General features: G+C 42.9%; 1 protein-coding gene across 1 annotated transcript in view; it reads left to right on the top strand.

Moving 5' to 3' along the window:
* The window catches only part of LOC110505521 (zinc finger protein DPF3), a 46,583-nt gene that overhangs the window by 12,879 nt on the left and 8,253 nt on the right, over positions 1–25,451 (top strand). The window contains exons 2-5 of the mRNA XM_090220755.1: positions 13,045–13,205; positions 13,519–13,626; positions 16,924–17,048; positions 25,291–25,386. Coding sequence (XP_090076881.1) covers positions 13,045–13,205; positions 13,519–13,626; positions 16,924–17,048; positions 25,291–25,386 — 490 coding nt within the window. The remainder of the gene's footprint in view (positions 1–13,044; positions 13,206–13,518; positions 13,627–16,923; positions 17,049–25,290; positions 25,387–25,451) is intronic.

Here is a 25,451-nt window from a genome sequence, read left to right as displayed (position 1 = left end):
TGTGGAAGAAGGTGCTCTGGTCAGATGAAACCAAAATGTAACTTTTTGGCAACAATGCAAAACGTTATGTTTGGCGTAAAAGCAACACAGCTGAACACACCATCCCCACTGTCAAACATGGTGGTGGCAGCATCATGGTTTGGGCCTGCTTTTCTTCAGCAGGGACAGGGAAGATGGTTAAAATTGATGGGAAGATGGATGGAGCCAAATACAGGACCATTCTGGAAGAAAACCTGATGGAGTCTGCAAAAGACCTAAGACTGGGACGGAGATTTGTCTTCCAACAAGACAATGATCCAAAACATAAAGCAAAATCTACAATGGAATGGTTCAAAAATAAACACATCCAGGTGTTAGAATGGCCAAGTCAAAGTCCAGACCTGAATCCAATCGAGAATCTGTGGAAAGAACTGAAAACTGCTGTTCACAAATGCTCTCCATCCAACCTCATTGAGCTTGAGCTGTTTTGCAAGGAGGAATGGGAAATTCAGTCTCTCGATGTGCAAAACTGATAGACATACCCCAAGCGACTTACAGCTGTAATCACAGCAAAAGGTGGCGCTACAAAGTATTAACCTCTCTGATCTCCCAAACCCGGATCCGGTATCGTGACTACAGCCTCAAGCTCATTACCATAACGCAACGTTAACTATTCATGAAAATCGCAAATGAAATGAAATAAATATGCCATCTCGCAAGCTTAGCCTTTTGTAAACAACACTGTCATCTCAGATTTTCAAAATATGCTTCTCAACCATAGGAAAACAATAATTTGTGCATAAAAGCCTTCAAATAAAATAATTTACCTTTTGAAGAACTTCTGATGTTTTCAATGAGGATACTCTCAGTTAGATAGCAGATGCTCAGTTTTGTGTATTAGAAATAGCTCTGTTTTATACATCACATTTGGCTACCAAAAAAAAAAACGAAAATTCAGTCCTCAAAACGCGAACTTTTTTCCAAATTAACTCCATAATATCGACTGAAAACATGGCAAACGTTGTTTAGAATCAATCATCAAGGTGTTTTTCACATATCTCTTCATTGATACATCGTTCTTGGACACATGGTTTCTCCCCTGAATCAAATGGTAAAGTACAAGCAGCTGGCAATTGCGCACCGAATTCCACGCAGGACACCAGGCGGACACTTGGAAAATGTAGTCTCTTATGGTCAATCTTCCAATGATATGCCTACAAATACGTCACAATGCTGCTAAGACCTTGGGCGAACGACAGAAAGTGTAGGCTCATTCCTTGCACAATCACAGCCATATAAGGAGACAATGGAAAACAGAGCTTCAGAAATTCTGCTAATTCCTGGTTGATGCATCATCTTGGTTTCGCCTGTAGAATGAGTTCTGGGGCACTTACAGACAAAATCTTTGCAGATTCTGAAACTTCAGTGTTTTCTTTCCAAAACTGGTGAAGAATATGCATAGTCGAGCATCTTTTCATGACAAAATATCGCGCTTAAAACGGGAACGTTTTTTATCCAAAAATGAAATAGCGCCCCTAGAGATCTAACAGGTTAACTTAAGGGGGCTGAATAATTTTGCACGCCCAATTTTTCAGTTTTTGATTTGTTAAAAAAGTTTGAAATATCCAATAAATGTCGTTCCACTTCATGATTGTGTCCCACTTGTTGTTGATTCTTCACAAAAAATACAGTTTTATATCTTTATGTTTGAAGCCTGAAATGTGGCAAAAGGTCGCAAAGTTCAAGGGGGCCGAATACTTTCGCAAGGCACTGTATATAGGGCAGCAGCCTCTAATGTGCTAGTGATGGCTATTTAAGTCTGATGGCCTTGATCGAAGCTGTTTTTCAGTCGCTCGGTCCCAGCTTTGATGCTCCTGTACTGACCTCGCCTTCTGGATGATAGCGGGGTGAACAGACAGTGGCTCGGGTGGATGTTGTCCTTTGATCTTTTTGGCCTTCTTGTGACATCGGTTGCTGTAGGTGTCCTGGAAGGCAGGTAGTTTGCCCCCGGTGATGTGTTAGGCAGACTGCACCACCCTCTGGAGAGTTCTGCGTTTGCGGGTGGCACGGTTGCCGTACCAGGCGGCGATACAGCCCGACAGGATTCTCTCAATTGTGCATCGGTAGAAGTTTGTCATCTGTATCCCAATTCAATCAGAAAAACAAGGTCTATAAGTCTATGCATGAATAGGCCTAGGCTACATCTTGATTTATCCAGTTTATCAATAGAGATTTACCATTCAAATCAATTATTACCGTTATGTCGTTAGATAAATAAAATGAATCGTATAAATCATTCATTAATGCATACCTGGCTGTCTCTGAAAAATGTTGATGTAAAAAAAAAAAAAAGTAAAATATAATGATATTGAACTCATAAAATGCCCAACAATTGAACAGAGCAGTAGCTGACTGTCTGGATCAAGTGCCATTTTTTGACTTTGGTTAATATGCCTTTTTTGCGGTGGTATCATTTTGGTATTGAGTATTGTGATTGTATCGAGAATCATGATACTTAACCTGGTATCAGTATCGAAGTCAAAATTCTGGTATTCTGACAACACTACTCAGTACTGATACCCATTGTATAGACAATTTATCATTACTGATGGTCTATTTATTACTTTTATTATTATGTAATATTACTTTTCTATTTCTCTTTTCTTTCACTGCATTATTGGGAAGGGCCCCTAAGTAAGCATTTCACTGTTAGTCTACACATGTATACGAAGCATGTGACTAATAACATTTGAGGCCAGTTTTATAACCTTTTGAATGCACGTGTGAGCTCACTGCTCTGACATTTCCACAAGGCCTAGAATAACATTAATAATGCCAATCACTACTCACTGACTTTGTTAGTTTATAACATGATGATTTTTCCAAGATGCCATCCTATCTGATGGTTAGGCTAGCATTTAAGCTTCATTCTCTCTTTCTCGCTCTCTCATGCGCTCTCCTTGCCTTGTGTACCTGGGACTGTTTACTCTTCACAACCACACACGCGGGCTCTTTCCCAGAATCCTCAAACACTGTGGCTTTCTCAAACTGCGGAGCCTTCCTTTTTGTGAGGGACAACATTCCAAGCATGTCTGTTTATTTGCTGGAAGCTGTCTAATCAGGGAATTAGGGAGAAAGGGGATAGGGTCGTAGGACAAGAAGGCAGATTTAGGCTTTTTTGCTCGGCCTAAGCAGGTCTCTTCTCTGATCAAGACTGGGAGAGCTGCGACTAAAGCGCCTCCATTAAGTGTTTGTCTTATCAAAATGGCTGCCTGTGGGTGTTGTAATTGAGAACATGTGGTGAAAATTAATTACAGCTATATGTGTTGCCATGTTCAAGAAGCTGTCTGCCAGTGGCAGGCCCAACTAGGTAGAACTTTGCAGAGGCAAATGTTGCTGTCTTTTGTCTTGGATTCAATATTCATCCTCATTTGATATAATCAAACCTGTCTGTGTGCTAGAGGCTCTGCTTCGATTAATTAAGCAGGATAATTACCATATGAGGCATGTGGCAGAGACTGAAGGTTTGAATGTGAAATCTCCTTTCACAGCAAATATTAACATTGATACCCTAAGCGGCTGCCAAACTATCACCGGCATGGATAAAAGCGTCTCAAACTCCAGGGTCATTGATAATGATAGTACTGTCTGAACACATTCCTATTGTGATGCCCTAGCCTAACCCAATCATCCCCTTCATTGATTCAGTGCCCTAAATAGAAACCAAACCTCACTACTGTGTAGAATGTCATGTGACCGTCCCAGCAGCCCAAAGGTCATGACGCTAGGCTATATGAAAGTCACTTCGGTCTCTGCAAAGAGCAATGTAAGCATCACACGGACGACGATATTCAGCTTAGTCACATTGTTTGTCCATGGTAGAGCCACTCCAATCAGTGAGTAAAGATCCTGAGAATAGTGTTTGTTTGATTCTTTGATTGACCCTGGTGATTAACGGTTGACTGTAATCATCATTTGCATTTCTGCCGGTTGCTAGGGGACAGCCCTTAATCCTCCATCCCTGATTGTATGCAGACGGATCAGGAGAGAGGGTGAAGAGGTGGAATTATGCTTCCAGAATGTAGCCAAAACCAACCCTGTAATGTTTTCCTCAAGCACATGGAGTAGCCAGTCAAATAGAAAAAGTAGCCAACCAGGCTCCACCCATTTTTTTTGCAGAACAAGCTCTATTTTGGTGGCCTTTGTTACATTCTGATTGTATTTTCAACAAACTAAGGAAATGGCACTAATCAAATGTTTTCACACTTAGTGTAAGGCTAGGTTTCCATCCAATTGGCAACAGATTTTCATGCGAATATTCTAAAATATGCTTTTAAACAATGTGTGTTTTTCCACCAGAGATGTTTCCATCAAATTGCCTCACTGTAGATAAAAGGCTGTGCTTGATGACGTAGTACACATACGTACCGAATACAAAATACAACTTATATAAGTTTCCATCATAATTTGAATTATACTGATGGTTTTCTGACAACAACAAAAAATGTGTTTATATAGGCAGTTTGCCCACTCTGGTATTGGCACGTGCGCTTTAGCCAATAGCGCTATCTACATGATGAGATTATTATTATTATTATTATTATTATTATTATTATGGACAAAAGAGCAAGATTATTTTTCAAACGGCAGCCAAGTATCGACTATCATGTCACCAGAATAAGGCCCTCAATATTTATTGGAGAGGAGCATCAAACTCATCACCTTGTACTTTCACTACCCTGTGAAGTTAACTTATTTCATTTGTAGCCTAATAAACTGCATGCTTTCCCGACGAGTCGTAGTGGGAGGACCACACAACATCATCGCGTGACTCCAAGTTCACGTTGATATGATGGTTATTATATCAATATTTGCACATTTGTAGCATAATTCATTTTACAGACATCAAGATATCACACCTTGTCTCGTGTATTTTTATGTCGACATTCTGAAAGTGAACCAAATAATGTTCTATTTCCATCAGGCCTCATGACATTATTTTTCTCCGATGTACTTTACTTGCATAAAATGGTTTGATGGAAACCTGGTTTGTATCAGCTGTGGTACAATATGATATAAAACACAGACTAAACATATTTTAAAGAAAAACCTAAGCCTTTAAAGAATCCTGTAAGTGTCTGCTGACTAACACAGGCTTGGAGCTTACTTTTTAAGAAGCATTTTGTCAGCTATCTGCAATACAGGTATGATTTGAAGAATGAAAGAGGTGTTAAACATTGGCTTTGCTACACAGAAAGCAGCTGTTTACTAATCCATTGTCAACACTGAAAATACTGTATGCAGTGCATTCGGGAAAGTATTCAGACCCCCTTCAGTTTTCCACATTTTGTTACGTTACAGCATTATTCTAAAATGGATTAAATAGTATTTTCCCCCTCATCAACGTACACACGATACCCCATAATGACAAAGCAAAAACAGGTTTTTAGAAATATTTGCAAATTAATGACAGAAAATGGAAATATTGCATTTACATAAGTATTCAGACCCTTTACTCAGTACTTTGTTGAAACACCTTTGGCAGTGATTACAGCCTCGAGTCTGTTTGGGTATGACACTGCAAGCTTGGCACACCTGTATTTGGGGAGTTTCTCCCATTCTTCTCTGCAGGTCCTCTCAAGCTCTGTCAGGTTGGAGGTGGAGCATCGCTGCACAGCTATATTCAGGTCTCTCCAGAGATGTTCGATTGGGTCCAAGCCTTGTTTGCTCCAGTCCTGACGCTTGGCATTCAGGCCAAGGAGTTCAATCTTGGTTTCATCAGACCAGAGAATCTTGTTTCTCATGGTTTGAGAGTCCTTTAGGTGCCTTTTGGCAAACTCCAAGTGGGCTGTTGTGCACCTTTTCTACTGTGGAGTGGCTTCTGTCTGGCCACTCAAACCTAAAGGCCTGATTGTTGGAGTACTGCAGATATGGTTGTCCTTCTGGAAGGTTTTCCCATCTCTATAGTGGAACTCTGGAGCTCTGTCAGTGGCCATCCGGTTCTTGGTCACCTTGCTGACCCAGGCTCTTCTCCCCCATTGCTCAGGTTGGCCGGGCGGCCAGCTCTAGGAAGACTCTTGGTGGTTCCAAACTTCTTCCATTTTAAGAATGATGGAGGTCGCTGTGTTCTTGGGGACCTTCAATGCTACAGACATTTTTTTGGTACCAATCACTAGATCTGTGCCTTGACGTAATCCTGTCTTGGAATTCTACGGACAATTCCTTTGACCTCATGGCTTGGTTTTTGCTCTGACATGCACGGTCAACTGTGGGACCTTATATAGACAGGTGTGTGCCTTTCCAAATCATATCTAAACAATTTAATTTACCACCGGTGGACTCCAATCAAGTTGTAGAAACATCTCAAGGATGATCAATGGAAACAGGATGCACCTGAGCTCAATTTCTAGTCTCATAGGAAAGAGTCTGAATACTTATGTAAATAAGGTATTTCAGATTTTTTTATTTATTCTAAAAACCTGTTTTCACCACTGATTTTGGGGTATTGTGTGTAGATTGAGGGAAATCCATTTTAGAATAAGGCTGTAACATAACAACATTTGGAAAAAGGGAAAGGGTCTGAATACTTTCCGAGTGCACTGTATCACGTAACGCAAGGGTTAGGGGAATAGGGAATGTTTTTCTTAAAGAAACTAGGTATTTTGGTAACAACTTTTCAGTCAAACAAAATGGTTGTAATTGTTGCAGCGTCAGGGCGGACAGTGCGATAAACGCTGTGCTGTGGTGCCTGTTCACTGCAGCAGGGAGGAGAGCGAGACAACGGGCGCCAGTCACACAGGCACTCCCTGTAATTTTTAGTTTTTGTCTCATTTGTGTCTTAATTATTTCATCGAACAGTGCGCTTAAAGCATCAGACTAGCTCGGTGCGTATACTGGATTTTATTCAAGCACATGGGGTGTGTATATCTTAATGGGACGGCAGCGTAGCCTAGTGGTTAGAGCGTTGGACTAGTAACCAAAAGGTTGCAAGCTCAAATCCCCGAGCTGACAAGGTATATATCTGTCATTCTGCCCCTGAACACTGTTCCTAGGCCGTCATTGAAAACAAGAATTTGTTCTTAACTGACTTGCCTAGTTAAATAAAGGTAAAATAAAATTAACATCTATGGAAAAATACATGTTAAAATCGACATTTGGTCGACCCAATATTTGTATATTTTCGGGAACAACCCTACTCTGTTGAAGGTTTACCTTGCCTTGTGTGTGCTTGGTGAAGGCATCAACTCATGTACCGCTCGAAGTTGGGACTCGAGCGTGATGGTGCTTGAATGAACGGCTAATCATATTGCTCAAATACAAATAGCATGACATTTTCGCATACAGTCTTCAGTGGTTGATTGCGATAAAGCAGGTAAATGTTGAACTGGAATGCAGCAAAGAGCCAAAATGTTGCTGGCCCTTTTGAGCCAGTGACTGATGAGATCCAATGGCTCAACACTTTTTCTTTTACTGGCCCAGGACTAACGGGCCATCATTAATGTCGGACCCTGCACGCAAAAGAAAATGAATGTGCCAGAAAACAATAGGCTAAGTGGATTTTGAGTCTTCGTTACGACATTATGGGACGTACAAATTCATGCTCTTTCCCTCCTTGTAATATTTTTGGACTGCAACCACCACGCACACACCCAGGTACTGAGAGGCGGGACAGACAGCAGACTGTCAAACCAGCGGTGTTTTCCTGTCATCGCTCACTTTGACTGACATGTGGTTGTCCTATAAATAGAAGAAGATGAATACCAGAAGATGCACATTGTTCGTTCTAGCAGGAGCAGGCTCGGCAGACTTTTTCTGACTAGTAGCCTAGTTATTTTAAGTGGGAAAAGTACCCGGCTGAAAATGGGTCTGTAATCGTTTGTTTTGCCGACTGCCGGCACTAGTGGAAAACACTGGTTAACATGGTTTATAATCTGTCTGATCAGAACCTTTATGCACATCTAGGGCTGGCACAATTACATATAGGAACAGCTGACTGAAGACACGGGGATGGCTGGGCATTCCATCGGTTGAGTCTGTTATTTGGTAACATGGACTCTTAACAATGTGATGAAACTTGCTTGTTGCTCCTTGCTGACACAAGCAAGGTGTTGCAGCAAATGAGCACACCAAGGTGCAAGTAAGGTGCAAGTAAGGTGCAGCAGCAGAACACAGAAATATAATCTATTGTAGCACATGCAAAGGAGAGGAAAAACTTTTTTTTTTTTTTAAAGATGTATGCTATTCAAACGGTTATTATGGAGACCGCAGTAATTTGACTTGCCAATTACTCTCATCCCAAAATCCATGACAGTCACAGCCCTATGCGTTAGGGATGGGCATTTGAAATGATTTTCACTGTTCCAATATCATTTTTTGGGGAGATACCCGGACACTCGAAATACATGTTTTATTTACAGTCGTATGAAAAAGTTTGGGCACCCCTGACAATTTCCATGATTTCCATTTATAAATAATTGAGTGTTTGGATCAGCAATTTCATTTTGATCTATCAAATAACTGATGGACACAGTAATATTTCAGTAGTGAAATTAGGTTTATTGGATTAACAGAATGTGCAATATGCATCCAAACAAAATTTGGTGCATAAATTTGGGCACCCCAATAGAAAAATCACATCAATATTTAGTAGAGCCTCCTTTTGCTAAAATACAGCCTCTCAATGCTTCCCATAGCCTCTAATGAGTGTCTGGATTCTGGATGAAGGTATTTTGGACCATTCCTCCTTACAAAACATGGACAGCCCACTTCAAGCATGGACCGCATGGACAGCCCACTTCAAATCATCCCACAGATTCTCAATGATATTCAGGTCTGGGGACTGGGATGGCCATTCCAGAACATTGTACTTGATCCTCTGCGTAAATGCCCGGGTAGATTTTGAGCCATGTTTTGGGTCGTTGTCTTGTTGAAATATCCAGCCCTGGCATAACTTCAACTTTGTGACTGATTCTTCAACATTATTCCCAAGAATCTGCTGATATTGAGTGGAATCCATGCGACCCTCAACTTTAACAATATTCCCAGTACTGGCACTGGCCACACAGCATGATGGAACCCCCACCACATTTTACTGTGGGTAGCAAGTGTTTTTCCTGGAACGCTGTGTTATTTTGCCACCATGCATAACGTCCCTTGTTATGATCAAATAACTCATCTTTGTTTCATCAGTCCACAACACCTTATTCCAAAATGAAGCTGGCTTGTCCAAATGTGCATTTGCATACCTCAAGCGACTGTTTATGGCGTGTGTGCAGAAAAGGCTTCTTCCGCATCACTCTCCCATACAGCTTCTCCTTGTGCAAAGTGCGCTGAATTGTTGAACGATGCACAGTGACACCATCTGCAGCAAGATGATGTTGGAGGTGGTCTGTGGGCTGTTTTTGACTGTTCTCACCATCCTTCGCCTCTCCGATATTTTACTTGGCCTGCCACTTCTGGCCTTAACAAGAACTGTGCCTGTGGTCTCACAGTGGAAACTGCCAGCTTAAATCTCTGCGATATCTTTTTGTAGCCTTCCTCTAACCCATAATGTTGAACAATCTTTGTTTTCAGGTCATTTGAGAGTTGTTTTGAGGCCCCCATGTTGCCACTCTTCAGAGGAGAGTCAAAGAGAACAACAACTTGCAATTGGCCACCTTAAATACCTTTTATCATGATTGGATGCACTTGTCTATGAACTTCAAGGCTTAATGAGCTCACCAAACCAATTGTGTGTTCCAATTAATCAGTGCTAAGTAGTTACAGGTATTCAAATCAACAGAATGACAAGGGTGCCCACATTTTTGCATAGCCTATTTTTCACATCTGATTTAATTTCATACAACTTAATATTGCTACACTCAAAATCTTTGTCTGGACAATACCCTAGTACTCAGCTTTTATTAGAAAATGAATGGCATGCCACTGTGATCATTTTCTGTGACGACAGAGTAAATGTATATGAGTTCGACCAATTTAATCAGAATGGCCGATTTTTAATTTGGGCCGATTTCAACAATCGGAAATCGGTATTTTTGGGTGCCGATTCGCTTAAATGTAAATTATTTTCTTTTTTTCTTTTTTTTAATTTTTATACCTTTTTATTTAACTAGGCAAGTCAGTTAAGAACACATTCTTATTTTCAATGACGGCCTAGGAAGGTGGCTTAACTGCCTCGTTCAGGGGCAGAACAACAGATTTGTACCTTGTCAGCTCGGAGGATAGAATCTTGCAACCTTGCAGTTAACTAGTCCAACGCAATAACGACCTGCCTCTCTCTCGTTGCACTCCACAAGGAGACTGCCTCTTACGCGAATGCAGTAAGCCAAGGTAAGTTGCTAGCTAGCATTAAACTTATCTTATAAAAAACAATCAATCATAATCACTAGTTAACTACACATGGTTGATGATATTACTAGATATTATCCAGCGTGTCCTGCGTTGCATATAATCTGACTGAGCATACAAGTATCTAAGTGTCTGACTGAGCGGTGGTAGCCTGAAGCAGGCGCGTAAACATTCATTCAAATAGCACTTTCGTGCGTTTTGCCAGCAGCCCTTCGTTGTGCGTCAAGCATTGCTCTGTTTGACTTCAAGCCTATCAACTACCGAGATGAGGCTGGTGTAACCGAAGTGAAATGGCTGGCTAGTTAGCGCGCACTAATAGCATTTCAAACGTCACTCGCTCTGAGCCTTCTAGGAGTTGTTCCCCTTGCTCTGCATGGGTAACGCTGCTTCAATGGTGGCTGTCGTTGTGTTGCTGGTTCGAGCCCAGGGAGGAGCGAGGAGAGGGACGGAAGCTATACCGTTACACTGTCAATACTAAAGTGCCTATAAGAACATCTAATAGTCAAAGGTTAATGAAATACAAATGGTATTGAGGGAAATAGTCCTATAATAACTACAACCTAGAACTTCTTACCTGGGAATATTGAAGACTCATGTTAAAAGGAACCACCAGCTTTCATATGTTCTCATCTTCTGAGCAAGGAACTTAAACGTTAGCTTTCTTACATAGCACAATTGCACTTTTACTTCTCCAACCCTTTTTTTTTTGCATTATTTTAACCAAATTGAATGTTTCATTATTTACTTGAGGCTAAATTGATTTTATTGATTTATTTGATTTGAATAAGTGTTCATGGCCTCCTGGGTGGCGCAGTGGTTAAGGGCACTGTACTGCAGCACCAGCTGTGCCACCAGAGACTCTGGGTTTGCGCCCAGGCTGTCGTAACCGGCACCCCGGGAGGTTCGTTGGGCGACGCACAATTGGCCTAGCGTCGTCCGGGTTAGGGAGGGTTACAGCCCAACACCGTGCAGGACGTTTGGCATTTGCCAGAGAACACCAAGATTGGCAAATTCGTCACTGGCGCCCTGTGCTCTTCACAGATGAAAACAGGTTCAGACTAGGCACATGACAGACGTGACAGAGTCTGGAGACGCCGTGGAGAACGTTCTGCTGCCTGCAACATCCTCCAGCATGACCGGTTTGGCGGTGGGTCAGTCATGGTGTGGGGTGGCATTTCTTTGGGGGGCCGCACAGCCCTCCATGTGCTCGCCAGACGTAGCCTGACTGCCATTAGGTACCGAGATGAGATCCTCAGACCCCTTGAGACCATATGCTGGTGCGGTTGGCCCTGGGTTCCTCCTAATGCAAGACAATGCTAGACCTCATGTGGCTGGAGTGTGTTAGCAGTTCCTGCAAGAGGAAGGCATTGATGCTATGGACTGGCTTGCCCATTCCCCAGACCTGAATCCAATTGAGCACATCTGGGACATCATGTCTCGCTCCATCCACCAACGCCACGTTGCACCACAAACTGTCCAGGAGTTGGCGGATGCTTTAGTCCAGGTCTGGGAGGAGATCCCTCAGGAGACCATTCACCACATCAGGAGCATGCCCAGGCATTGTAGGGAGGTCATACAGGCACGTGGAGGCCACACACACTACTGAGCCTAATTTTGACTTGTTTTAAGGACATTACATCAAAGCTGGATCAGCCTGTAGTGTGGTTTTCCACTTTAATTTTGAGTGTGACTCCAAATCCAGACCTCCATGGGTTGATACATTTAATTTCCATTGATAATTTTTGTGTGATTTTGTCAGCACATTCAACTATGTAAAGAAAAAAGTATTTAATAAGAATATTTCATTCATTCAGATCTAGGATGTGTTATTTTAGTGTTCCCTTTTTTGAGTAGTGTATATATATTTGATTTTTACTTCAATGGGGACTTGCTCCTGCGACTCAGGAGAGGTGGTGCACTGCTTGATGTTTCAGTACAGACCGGTGTGGGAGGGGCGCGAGAGGAGCAGGTGGCGGTGTGTCAGGCATGGAGGGGGAGAGCGAGCTAGAGAAAGTGGCCAAACCGACCCGTACAAGTTAGGTTATTTATCGCACCAACAAGTTTTTCTATCATCTCATAAGGTAGTGTCTGTCTTTGCTGCGTCTAATTGATGTAAAGACGCTAGCTAGCTACACTAGCCAGCTACGTTGGTAAGCCTGCTTGCTAGCTAGCAAGGCTAATTTAATATTTTGATTTGTTCCCTGTGTCCTTGTCTACAACTCCATTCATATTAATCAGCAAGACTACCTGTTGGTTGATCATTGTAGCTTTCTCCTTCGCATACCATAATTGTAATTCCATTTTCCATTGACTAGTAATCACCCACTTGACTTGCTACACATGGAGCCTCTGACAGTAGTGCTTTGATTGGCTGACAATAATAAGCTACATGCGTGAAAAGTATGGACTACTATTCAAATGACCGCGCCCATCCACATCATTCCTCCATCTTATAGTTTGTATGTGTAAGGTTTATGTAAGCTAGTCTCAATGGCGGAATTTGTGACTGTCACATGGAAACTTCTATCTTCCCCTACTGAGTGTGTGTGTGTATATGTATGTTTCCAGTGGTCCACGGTGGTCAGTGAGTCTTGGCTAAAATGAATTGTCTGGTTAACCACTAGTCTGGCCATTGGGCCTATTTCAGTATCTTTACCACCGCCTGTCAGTGCCAACCGCAAGTGGTGTTGACCGGTCTGAATGGTCCCCCTGCTGCAGGTTGGGTGACCAGTTTTACAAGGATGCCATTGAGCAGTGCCGCAGCTACAATGCCCGCCTGTGTGCTGAGCGCAGCGTGCGCCTGCCCTTCCTGGACTCCCAGACCGGCGTGGCACAGAACAACTGCTACATCTGGATGGAGCGCCACCACCGCAGCCCTGGTGGGTAGAGATAGAAAAGCATGATGGCTGGCTCTGTGGTTTACTAAAACGATCATTCACTTGTTGAGGTTTAGTGGGTAATGTCATCTGTATCTAAATATGTCCCTCTGGCCACTACAGCTACAAACATGTCTATATAAGGATATCCAATAGTGTTTATGTTGCCTCCAGTGAGAACCCTTCATATATACAACTGCATAAGAATATTGAGTTGACTCTTTTAGGGTCGCTAAGCAACACATTATGTATCAGGCTGGGTGTGGGGGGGTGAGAACCGTGATGTGTATTCTTCAGTTCCTGTCTGTTTTTATAGGGGTTGCTGCAGGTCAGATGTATACATACCCCGCCCGCTGCTGGAGGAAGAAGAGGCGGCTGCACACCTCCATGGACCCTCCGCTGCGCCTCTGTGGCCTCCAGATAGGTAATAGAAATCCCCCCTCCCCTCACAAAACTCCTGCAACTCTCTGCAGTGTCTCATCACCAGTCAGTCCAGTGTGTTTTATCTCCCATTCTATTATCTTGTTATTATTTATGATCTGGAATCATTTAACTGAAAGCACATCATTCAATTTCAGTGTGGAAAGCAAACAGCCTGCTAGTCACTTTTTATCAAATGAGAAGTGCTCCGTTCAGTGAGTGAGTAAACTTGTTTTGTGAGAACTAGAACATGTAATCACATTTTAGCCTGCTCCGCTGGGAGGAGGACAGGAATCACAAGACTGCATTTAATAAATGTATTACGAAAAACTGAGTTTGTCGCTACTCATAAGTTCCTGAACGTTTTCTCACAAACCCGCTCACTCTATCACCCACTTCTATTTATTTTTACCCATTCATTCCTACACTCCCACACATTAAGTCACTCTGCCCTACACTGTGTAACACACATTAAGTCACTCTGCCCTACACTCACACTTCCTATTGTAATGTTTTCACTGAGCCTCACTTTGCTCTTCTCTACCTGTCACCAAGACACCCTGCTCTAACAGTAACACTGTGTAACACACATTGTCACTCTGCCCTACACTGTGTAACATACCAGTGAATGTGATCTGTGCCCAGTAGTGGGGCACTAGCTGGCTCTGCCTGGATTATCCAGACTCCACTGGGAGAGTGCCTTCTCCTGTAGCTGGGCAGAGGTAGCTATCGCTGCAGCCAGCCAGAGTTAGTGCTGCTTGCTGTCTGACTGGCGGTGATAGAGGGAAACTTGGGCTGCATGCAGAATCGGCTCGCTGCTGCAGGCTGCCTGCTCTATTTTTAGCCTGCAGCTCCCAGGGGGGAGGGGCTGTCTAGTCGCTGAGAGTTGAAAGTCAACATGTGTAGACACAATGGTTAGGGGCTTCGGTGTGGATGAGCCCTGAGAGTTACTAGCATATGGTAGTTAGTGCATACCCCTGCCTGCCTCCCTCTTCTACCTACTTAGATCTTCACCACTCATCAACTGCTGCATGTTAGCATTCAGCTCAGGGAGTGAGACTGCTAGGTGATTTCACTTGGTGAGATGAGTGTCTGAAGGTATGATTAAAAAGCTTAAGTTGAGGCTTTGAAGTCTGTCCTCTTAACATCATGAGACTACTGCTGAACGAAATACCCTTCAATGAATAAAGTCTGAGTATGATCTCCAGGCTAGACTGACTACCAGCCAATGTTCGTTTTTTTCCCTTCTCTCATCCACACTCTGTTTTGACGTCTATCACAATACAAGAAGAGAACTCTATGGAACATTTACATTAAAGGGACAGTTCACCCAAATAACAAATGTACCTATATTTATTGACAGTTACAGCTTTGCATTAGCATTGAGTGTAAAAAACAAAGGGCAGGTCGTCCCTGTTTGCATGCTCCAAATAGCAAGCCCACATTAGCCTACCTTTGAAACACGTCAGTACACATTGCATTAAGCCATCTTTCGTCACCTGAATAGAAACATAAGCTATGCAGAGAGAGTATCTCACCTCCCTAATGAAGGATATGGTGTTTATAGTGATGCGTTCAAAAATCAAGCAATTTGTATGTTCCTGGGAAAGACTAAATGGTCGGTGTCTTTAGAGTTGCTGCTATACAGTCGTGGCCAAAAGTTTTGAGAACAACACAAATATTAATTTCCACAAAGTTTGCTGCTTCAGTGTCTAGATATTTTTGTCACATGTTACTATGGAATACTGAAGCATAATTACAAGCATTTAATAAGTGTCAAAGGCTTTTGACAATTACATGAAGTTGATGCAAAGAGTCAATATTTGCAGTGTTGAACCTGCTAATTGCATGCTGTCAATTCACTTCTGGGCCACATAATCAATGCTTGGAGTTCGTCAGAATTTGTGGGTTTTTGTTTGTCCACCCCCATCTTGAGGATTGACCACAAGTTCTCAAATGGGATTAAGGTCTGGGAAGTTTCCTGGCCATGGACCCAAAATATCGATGTTTTGTTCCCCGAGCAACTTAGTTATCACTTTTGCCTTATGGCAAGGTGCTCCATCATGCTGGAAAAGGCATTGTTCGTCACCAAACTGTTCCTGTATGGTTGGGAGAAGTTGCTCTCGAAGGATGTGTTGGTACCATTCTTTATTCATGGCTGTGTTCTTAGGCAAAATTTTGAGTGAGCCCACTCCCTTGGCTGAAAATCAACCCCACAGATGAATGGTCTCAGGATGCATTACTGTTGGCATGACACAGTACTGATGGTAGCGCTCACCTTGTCTTCTCCGGACAAGCTTTTTTCCGGATGCCCCAAACAATTGGAAAGGGGATTCATCAGAGAAAATGACTTTACCCCAGTCCTCAGCAGTCCAATCCCTGTGTACCGTTTGAAGAATATCAGTCTGTCCCTGATGTGTTTCCTGGAGAGAAGTGGCTTCTCTGATGCCCTTCTTGACACCAGGCCATGCTCAAAGTCTGGCCTCACTGTGCGTGCAGATGCACTCACATCTGCCTGCTGCCATTCCTGAGCAAGCTCTGTACTGGTGGTGCCCCGATCCCACAGCTGAATCAACTTGCTGGCGCTCGCTGGACTTGCTGGCGCTTGCTGGACTTGCTGGCGCTCGCTGGCGCTTGCTGGACTTGCTGGTGCTTGCTGGACTTGCTGCTGCTTGCTGGACTTTCTTGGGCGCCCTGAAGCCTTATTCACAACAATTGAAACAATCTCTTTGAAGTTCTTGATGATCCGATAAATGGTTGATTTACGTGCAATCTTACTGGCAGCAATATCCTTGCCTGTGAAGCCCTTTTTGTGCAAACAAATGATGACGGCATGTGTTTCCTTGGAGGTAACCATAGTTGACAGAGGAGCACAATGATTCCAAGCACCAACCTCCATTTGAAGCTTCCAGTCTGTTATTCGAACTCAATCAGCATGACAGAGTCATCTCCAGCCTTGTTCTCGTCAACACTCACACCTGTGTTAACGAGAGAATGACTGACATGATGTCAGCTGGTCCTTTTGTGGCAGGGCTGAAATGCAGTGGAATTGTTTTTTGGGGGATTTGGTTCATTTGCTTGGCAAAGAGGGACTTTACAATTAATTGCAATTCATCTGATCACTCTTCATAACATTCTGGAGTATATGCAAATTGCCATCATACAGACTGAGGCAGCAGACTTTGTGAAAATTAATATTTGTGTCATTCTCAACTTTTGGCCACGACTGTACTTTGATTGATGTGACGGGCGGCTCTCGGGTTTATTTGATTTATTTGTGTGATTATTCCTCTTTATCCAGATGGAGGACTCACAGGCAAGGATGTGATTCCCACACAGGGCACCACGCTGGAGGCTCTTCTCAGAGGGGAGGGCTTAGACCAGAGGAACAACTCCAAGGACGAGGAGAGTCTCCTAGAGATCCAGGTGGGTTATAATGAAGTTTTAACCCAATAGCTTCTGAGCATAACAGAACTCCCTGGAACAGTGTATAAGGGCTAGGGCTGTCCCTGACAAAAAAAATATCTTGGTCAACCGAGAGTCGTCCTGTTCTTTCAACCAATCCATTGGACATACCCTGTGTGTTCGAATAAAATCATCTACATATGCACTGAGCTTGTCTACTTAACCACACTGTTTGATTAAATAGTTAAGACACACAAATGACTCCAAAGAGCCCGATGGTCACACTGTATTAAAAAAAATCTCTCCTCCCTACTGCAGCGAAAAGGCACCACAGCAGTGTTTATTGCAAAGTTGCAACATAATTCCAGCCATTTAGTTTTTCATGTTTCTGACTGAAAAGTTATTTTACCGAAATCTCTAATTTCTTTAGGAGAAACATTCCCTCAACCCTTGCTCTCTTTACGTGAAACATGTAAGCATCGCATGCATGTGTCCAATATGGCCTGACCTATAGCCTATCATAATCCATATTTAAAAAAAAAAAAATAAATGGTCATAACAAACTCCGAATACAGTGATGTCGACTGCTAAATGGATGTGGAGGACGTCTAAAAGAAAGTCGCAAACTGAATGTTTACTGGTTGCTCAGGAGGAGAAAGGGAAGTCAGATGTGTGGAAGACATTTGACTTAGTTGTGGGAACTACTGCATATCAAGAAAAAGGAGCGTATAGGAGAAAACGTTGTGAGTATTCTGTGCCAAACAGTTGCTGTTAGATTACAATATTATACTTTATTCTGACCATTTGAAACAGTGTAAGCAACAGTAAATAAGTGTACCAGAGTCTGCGAGCATTGCAAAATAAGTTTGAATATACATGTTATTCAATCATTGCACCCACACTGCTCGCGGGTGTCAGCGACTGTCTGCGTGGCTAGGCGCTAAAATAGAAGTCGGTTCTATTTGTGACACTCAACGCGCTGCAAATCCGGTGCCTCCCATCTCCTCATTGGTTTTTAGAAGCATATATCCACGTGGGTGATTGAACGATGAACTTAAGTTGTAGTAATGCTGTAATGTTGGTTGTCAACCGCCATATTAAGTCCAAAATAATAATAATAAGAAGAAGAAGCCTGAAGGAAGGAGGAGAACCTAATTCGGTTCACTGTTATATCTGTGGAATTGTCGGAGTTGAGGACCTTGTACATTTCAGGTAAAATAACAACCCAATGTCTATATCCTATGACAAATTAGCTAGCAACAGCAAGCTAGCTAGCTAAATTGACAAATGTTTAATGCTTTTCGACCTGTCCCCATTATAATTCGTTCGGAGTTTGGTATTTTATTACGATCCCCATTAGCTGTTGCAAAAGCAGCCTGTGTGTCCTGATTGTGTCTGGTATGGGGGAACAAAATCAATATGCGCACGAAGGTGCACGCAGGCGGTTTGGTCAGCATGTAAGTAAGTTACGGTATTAAGACTAAACAGGATGCGCTCTTAGGCCTACAGCTCGATGGTGATTATACAAGGATACTGTACAAAGCCTACTAATGATAATGACATGATTTATTATTATAATGATGATCATCATAATTGTAATAACAATAAGGAGATCAAGAAAAAGGAGGGTATAGGAGTAAGAACTGCATGCGTATTATATAAATACAAATGTATTTTAGGGGTGACAGGTAGCCTAATGGTTAGAGCGTTGGACTAGTAACAGAAAGGTTGCAAGATTGAATCCCTGCGCTGACAAGGTAAAAATCTGTTCTGCCCCTGAACAAGGCAGTAAGAATAAGAATTTGTTCTTAACTGACTTGCCTAGTTAAATGAAGGTAACAAACAGACACAGGTAGTGTTAGATTACAATATTGTTATGCCGGTTTGGAACAGTGTAAACAACACTAAATACATTGTCTGTTCCAACATGAAGAAATGGTATAGCCTTTATTACAGCTTAGCAAAGATTAAAAACACCCACATCTGTGAAATTGCTTTATCCAACATTCTGCTGTTGCATGAGGCTTGGTGCTTACAGATTCAGTAGGCTATTAAACAAACACTCAGATCCTGCTTCTGCTGCCTATTTATCTTATTTCTGTAGATTGTGGTTTGCGAAAGTATTCACCCCCTTGGCATTTTTTTCTATTGTGTTGCCTGTATCATTTGATTTACTCAACATGTCTACCACTTTGAAGATGCAAAATATTTTTTTATTGTGAAGCAAACAAGAAATAATACAAAAACAGAACACTTGAGCGTGCATAACTATCCCCCCAACCCCCCCCCCCCCAAAAAAAAAGTTGTAGAGCCACCTTTTGCAGCTATTACAACTGCAAGTCTCTTGGGGTATGTCTCTCTCTAAGCTTGGCACATCTAGCCACTGGGATTTTTTTCCCCATTTTTCAAGGCAAACTTCTCCAGCTCCTTCAAGTTGGACGGGTTCCGCTGGTGTACAGCAATCTTTAAGTCATACCACAGATTCTCAATGGGATTGAGGTCTGGGCTTTGACTAGGCCATTCCAAGACATTTAAATGTTTCCCCTTAAACCATTCACACGTACCATCACACGGGTGTGATCATTCTACAGTGGTCCCTGAAGCGTACGATCACACGGGTGTGATCATTCTACAGTGGTCCCTGAAGCATACGATCACACCCGTGTGATTAGAACGTTTATTTAGAACGCCCAGTTTTGAATGACTCAACAATCAGTATTTGAGCTGGCCACACTTTTTTTTTTTTTTTCCAGAAACTATTTACCAAAACACAGTGCTTACAAAGTTATGTCCAGAATGTAAGCAGTTTATTTTTGGATACAATGTTCACATATTCACAGAAGTATCTATAGCATAACACAATCATGTAGGCTACATTTGTCCTAGTGCTAACTGAGGAAAGATTGACGCAACACAAGCGGTCATATTTGTGTAACTCTCAGCTGACAAACTACAATATGAATTAGCTAATAGCAATTACTACTTAGAACTAATCACATCACGGGTGAGCTCACCACTGATCGAAATAATTGAGTATAAAACTTTCTAGAAATCTACAGTAATCCGACGATTAGTTTCAGCGTGCCGCCATGCTGCTTTTCCTCACAGAAACCAAAGATAAGAGAAGACGATGAGTTTAGTCTGTTTATAGGTTACACACCACACTTACCAAAAAGTTATTTTGTTGGCATTTACGTGTCCCCATTACCATTAAAACATAATCAAAACCTATTTATTTCACTTACTTGCTGTGCTGTTGTTCATTTGTTCAGTCGTTTCATTCTCAACCAGGATTTCATCATACATGTCAAGCAGTGAAGTTTCAGCTCTGTCTGTCTGTGGCCTCTCTTCCTCGGTGTGCACTGTCACTGAGTCTGTTTCCATCTTGTCCAGCTGTGTCTGTAACATTTCACATAAACCCTGTTTTCTTGTCTGCATCGAATTAGCGGTCCTTGTACCTAGCATCGAGCATGATGGCAACACAGTAAAGAGGCTCAGAGAGAATGCTACCGAATCGCTTGTTCACAGCCTCGAGTACTTTAAGTTTTAACCCCACGTTCTGTCTGCATTTTTCTTGAGCAGACGTTTCAATGCCGTGACAGACGGTGTCACGTCTGCTGCAGACACAGTTGATGAGCTTATTTCTCCAGTCAGTTGTTTGAATGGCGTTAGGAGTGTTCATGTTTCAAACATGCTCTCAAATTCCATTGAAATGGCAGCAGCGGTATGAGAACCAGTACATTCTTGAGCATACAATACGGCTTTCCTCAGTACGAAAACGACCCACTGTGCTGTCAGACTGAACATGCTCATGGGGCTGACATCGCTGGTTCAAATGTCAGTCATGAAGCTAATAGCAATGACGCCTATAGCAAGTAGCTCATGGATGCGAGATTCAACAATAAAGTGTAACTCCGGTATGGCAACATCTGAAAAAATAGAGCTTACATGGTAGTGTGTATCGGTGCTCGACCAGTCGGCGAAAGCCAACATCACCAACGACAGAGAACGGTTGATTGTCAAGGGCAATGAATGCCATTATCTTGGTTTTAATGGCTTTCGCCTTTGAGTTGTCTCGCTCAAATGATCTTACTCTTTCAAATGACTGTTCGACTTGAACTTGTTTTTAATTGTTGGAAGTGTGCGATTTAGTATTTATCTGCTTTAGTACTGTGTAGCGCTGTGTATTTTGTGGCATCATTACGTCATATACCTGCGTTTATATAGGTATGCACGTCAAGTTTGACATCGGTTTTGCACATCGGGCGTTAAACTAGACATCGGGCCAATGCCAATTCCGATATGCTCACCGTAGTTTTTATACCGTGCATCTCTAATATTTACATTACCTGACCATCCCAAGTAAAACTCATCTAGACCGAATAGGGTTTAAGGCATTGTTCTCAATCCAAATATGCTGGTTAATTTAGCTATTTTACACATGGCAACATAGGGAAAGGTGCCAATTCTATGGCGCGCTGACATAACCAACATGGTAGAAAGCGCATGTTAAAATACTATTAGATTTATTAGTGTTGCACCATTATTTTTACATACAGTGCATTCGGAAGGTATTCAGACCCCTTCCTCTTTTCCACATTTTGTTACGTTACAGCCTTATTCTAAAATAGATTTTTTTAAATTAAGACCCTATAATGAGTTTGCCAAAATGCACCTAAAGGACTCTGACCATGAGAAACAAGATTCTCTGGTCGGAGTTCAATATTTTACTCTTTTGCCTGAAGGCCAAGCACTACGTCTGGAGGAAACCTTGCACCGTCCCTACGGTGAAGCATGGTGGCCCAGCTAGAGCCCGGACTTGAACCAGATCAAACATCTCCGAAAATACTGTGCAGCGATGCTCCCCATCCAACCTGATAGAGCTTGAGAGGATCTGCAGAGAAGAATGGAATGAACTCTCCAAATACAAATCAAATGTTATTTGTCAAATGCGCCGAATACTATTTCCTTACCTGGAAATGCTTACTTACAAGCCCTTAACCAACAAGGCAATTCAAGAAATAGAGTTGATTAAAATATTTACTAAATAAACTCAATAAAAAATACATTTACATAACAATAATGAGGCTATATACTGGGGGTACCAGTACCGAGTCAATATGTGGGGGTACAGGATAGTCTAGGTAATTTGTAAAGTGACTATGTATAGATCATAAACAGCGAGTAGCAGCAGTGTAAAAAGAAAAGGGGGGGGGGGTTTATGTACATAGTCTGGGTGGCCATTTGATTAGTTGTTCAGCAGTCTTATTCTTGGGGATAGAAGATGTTAAAGGAGCCTTTTGGTCCTAGACTTGGCGCTCCAGTACCATTTGCCGTGTGGTAGCAGAGAGAACAGTCTGACTTGGGTGACTGGTGTCTGATACTTTTTTGGGCCTTCCTCTGACACCGCCTAGTATATAGGTCCTGGATGTCAGGAAGCTTGGCCCCAGTGATGTACTGGGCTGTACGCACTACCCTTTTGTAACGCCTTATGGTCAGGTGCTGAGCAGCTGCCAGACAGGCGGTGATGCAACTGATCAGGATGCTCTCTGGTGCAGCTGTATAACTTTTTGAGGATCTGGGGACCCATGCCAAATCTTTTCAGTCTTCTGAGGGGGAAAATGTGTTGTCGTACCCTCTTCACAACTGTCTTGGTGTGTTTGGACTATGATATTTTGGTGATGTGGACACAGGAACTTGAAACTCTCGACTCGCTCCACTCCAGTCTCGTCGATGTTAAAGGGGGACTGTTCGACCCTCCTTTTCCTATAGTCCACAATCGGCTCCTTTTTGTCTTGCCCACATTGAGAGAGAGAAAGAGGTGGTTGACCTGGCACCACACTGCCAGGTCTCTGAGCTCCCTATAGGCTGTCTCATCATTGTCGGTGATCAGGCCTACCACTGTTGTCGTCTGCAAACTTAATGATGGGGTTGGAGTTGTGCTTGGCCACGCAGTCATGGGTGGACAGAGAGTAGAGGACAGGACTAAGCACGCATCCCTGATGGGCCCCACTGTTGAGGATCAGCGTGGCAGACGTGTTGCCTACCCTTACCACCTGGGGGCGGCCCGTCAGGAAGTCCAGGATCCAGTTGCAGAGGGAGGGGTTTAGTCCCAGGGTCCTTAGCTTAGTGATGAGCTTTGTGGGCACTATGGTGTTGAGCACTGGGCTTTAGTCAAATTGGTGCTCCTTTTGTCCAGGTAGGAAAGGGCAGTGTGGATTGCGATTGCATCATCTGTGGATATGTTGGCGTGGTATGCGAATTGGAGTGTGTCTAGGGTTTCTGGTATGATGGTGTTGATGTGAGCCATGACCAGCCTTTGAAAGCACTTCATGGCTGCCGACGTGAGTGCAGGTTACCTTCGATTTCTTGGGCACAGGGACTATGGTGGACTGTTTGAAACGTAGTTATTACAGACACGGTCAGGGAGAGGTTGAAAATGTCAGTGAAGACACTTACCAGTTGGTCCACGCATGCTTTGAGTACACGTCCTGGTAATCCATCTGGCCCCACGGCTTTGTGAATGTTGACCTGTTTAAAGGTCTTGCTCATATCGGCTACGGAGAGCGTGATCACACAGTGGTCTGGAACAGTGCCACCATCTTTTTGTGGTGTTAAATAGACAGCTACGAATAATATAGATAGTTTGGTCTACAGCTTATCATGAGGTATTTTACCTCTGAGCAATACTTCAAGACTTCTTTAATATTAGAAGAAATAGACACACACCCCTTGTCTTACCAGAGTAGCTGGTCTGTCCTGCTGAAACACGGAGAAGCCAGCCAGCTCTATATTATCCGTGTCGTTGTTCAGCCAAGTCTCGGTGAAACATAAGATATTTTTAATGTCCCGTTGGTAGGATAGTCTTAATAGGATAGTATAGGATAGGATGGTCTTAATCGTAGAACATCCAGTTTGTTTTCCAAGGATTGCACGTTGGCCAATAATGCGAAGGGAAGTGGTGGTTTACATGTGTGCCAAGCTTGTAGCGTCATACCCAAGAACACTCTTGGCCAGGGTTGGGCAAACTTTTTGGCACGAGGGCCACATTGGGATTTTGAAATTCAACGGCGGGATACATTTTTTAGGGGACCAATTGTTTGTTCAAATCAATTTGAGGGGGCCCCCTGAGTGGCACAGCGGTTTAAAACACTGCATCGCAGTGCTTGAGGCGTCACTACAGACCTGGGTTCGATTCCAGGCTGTGTCACAGCTGGCCGTGACTGGGAGACCCATGAGGCGTTGTCTGGGTTAAAGGGTTTGGCAGGCTGAGATTTCCTTGTCCCATCTCGCTCTAGCGACTCCTGTGGCGGGTCGGACGCCAGATGTACAGCGTTTCCTCCGACACATTGGTGCGGCTGGCTTCCGGGTTAAGCGGCATTGTGTCAAGAAGCAGTGTGGCTTGGCTAGGTTGTGTTTCGGAGGACGCACGTCTCTCGACGTTTGCCTGTCCTGAGTCCGTACGAGAGTTGCAGCGATGGGACAAGACTGTAACTACCACTTGGATACCACGAAGTTGGATAATTTATTTTTTATTTTTTTAATGTTTTGTGGGCCGGATTCAAGTGCCCGACTGGCTGTACTATGCCCCCCCCCCCCCCCCCCCCGCTCAAGGCTTTAATCGCTGGCAAAGGTGCTTCAACAAGTAAAGGGTCTGAGTGTACTTATGTGTTTCAGTTTTTTATTTTTAATACATTTTCCAACATTTCTAAAAAATAAGATTTTGCTTTGTCATTATGGGGTATTGTGTGTGTGTAGGTGAGGAAAACCAATACATTTTAGAATAAGGCTGTAATGTAACAAAATGTGGAAAAAGTCAAGGGTCTGAATACTTTCCGAAAGCACAGTAATATAACCATATACAATTGCAGTATCACATGTCTTAGGGTGATAAACTGTGCCATCCCCATGGCTTCTACAATGGATTTGTGCACTGAGACACCGCAAATCAGACAGGTGTCTGGTGCACCATGAAACCCCCCTCTAAATGTTTTTGTGACTGCTCCACTAAATAAATCTCGGTCGACCAACAGCCCATCGACCAGTCGGCTAAATGGGGTCAGCCCTTATAAGGGCACACTGTCATAACGTGCTCAAATATGCAAATAGCAAGTATAAGAGGTTTATAGCCTTATCATATTTTATTACAGCCATCTATCCTGGACACATTTTATTACCTTATTTTTATACTTCCTCAGGCAGTCAGGCAGTGTCTTTGACCTCTAGACAAGGAGGAGATCTCTCTATTCCTTTTTCTCCACAGAGGGTCTTGGAGGCTGACGCAGCTGAAGATGCTTACCATGACGATGAGGACTATGACGTGGACACCCCCAAAAAAAGACACAGAGGAAAAAGCAGGGTAGGTGATCCACAGAGACATAGTGTACTATAGTGAACTACTGCTAATGCACATGACTGCCCTAG

The sequence above is a fragment of the Oncorhynchus mykiss genome, chromosome 25 (genome assembly GCF_057628025.1).
Source record: "Oncorhynchus mykiss isolate SJ-2025 chromosome 25, ASM5762802v1, whole genome shotgun sequence".
Taxonomy (NCBI): Eukaryota; Metazoa; Chordata; class Actinopteri; order Salmoniformes; family Salmonidae; genus Oncorhynchus; species Oncorhynchus mykiss.
The sequence above is the reverse complement of the archived record's forward strand: the minus strand, read 5'-3'. Positions and strand labels throughout refer to the sequence as shown.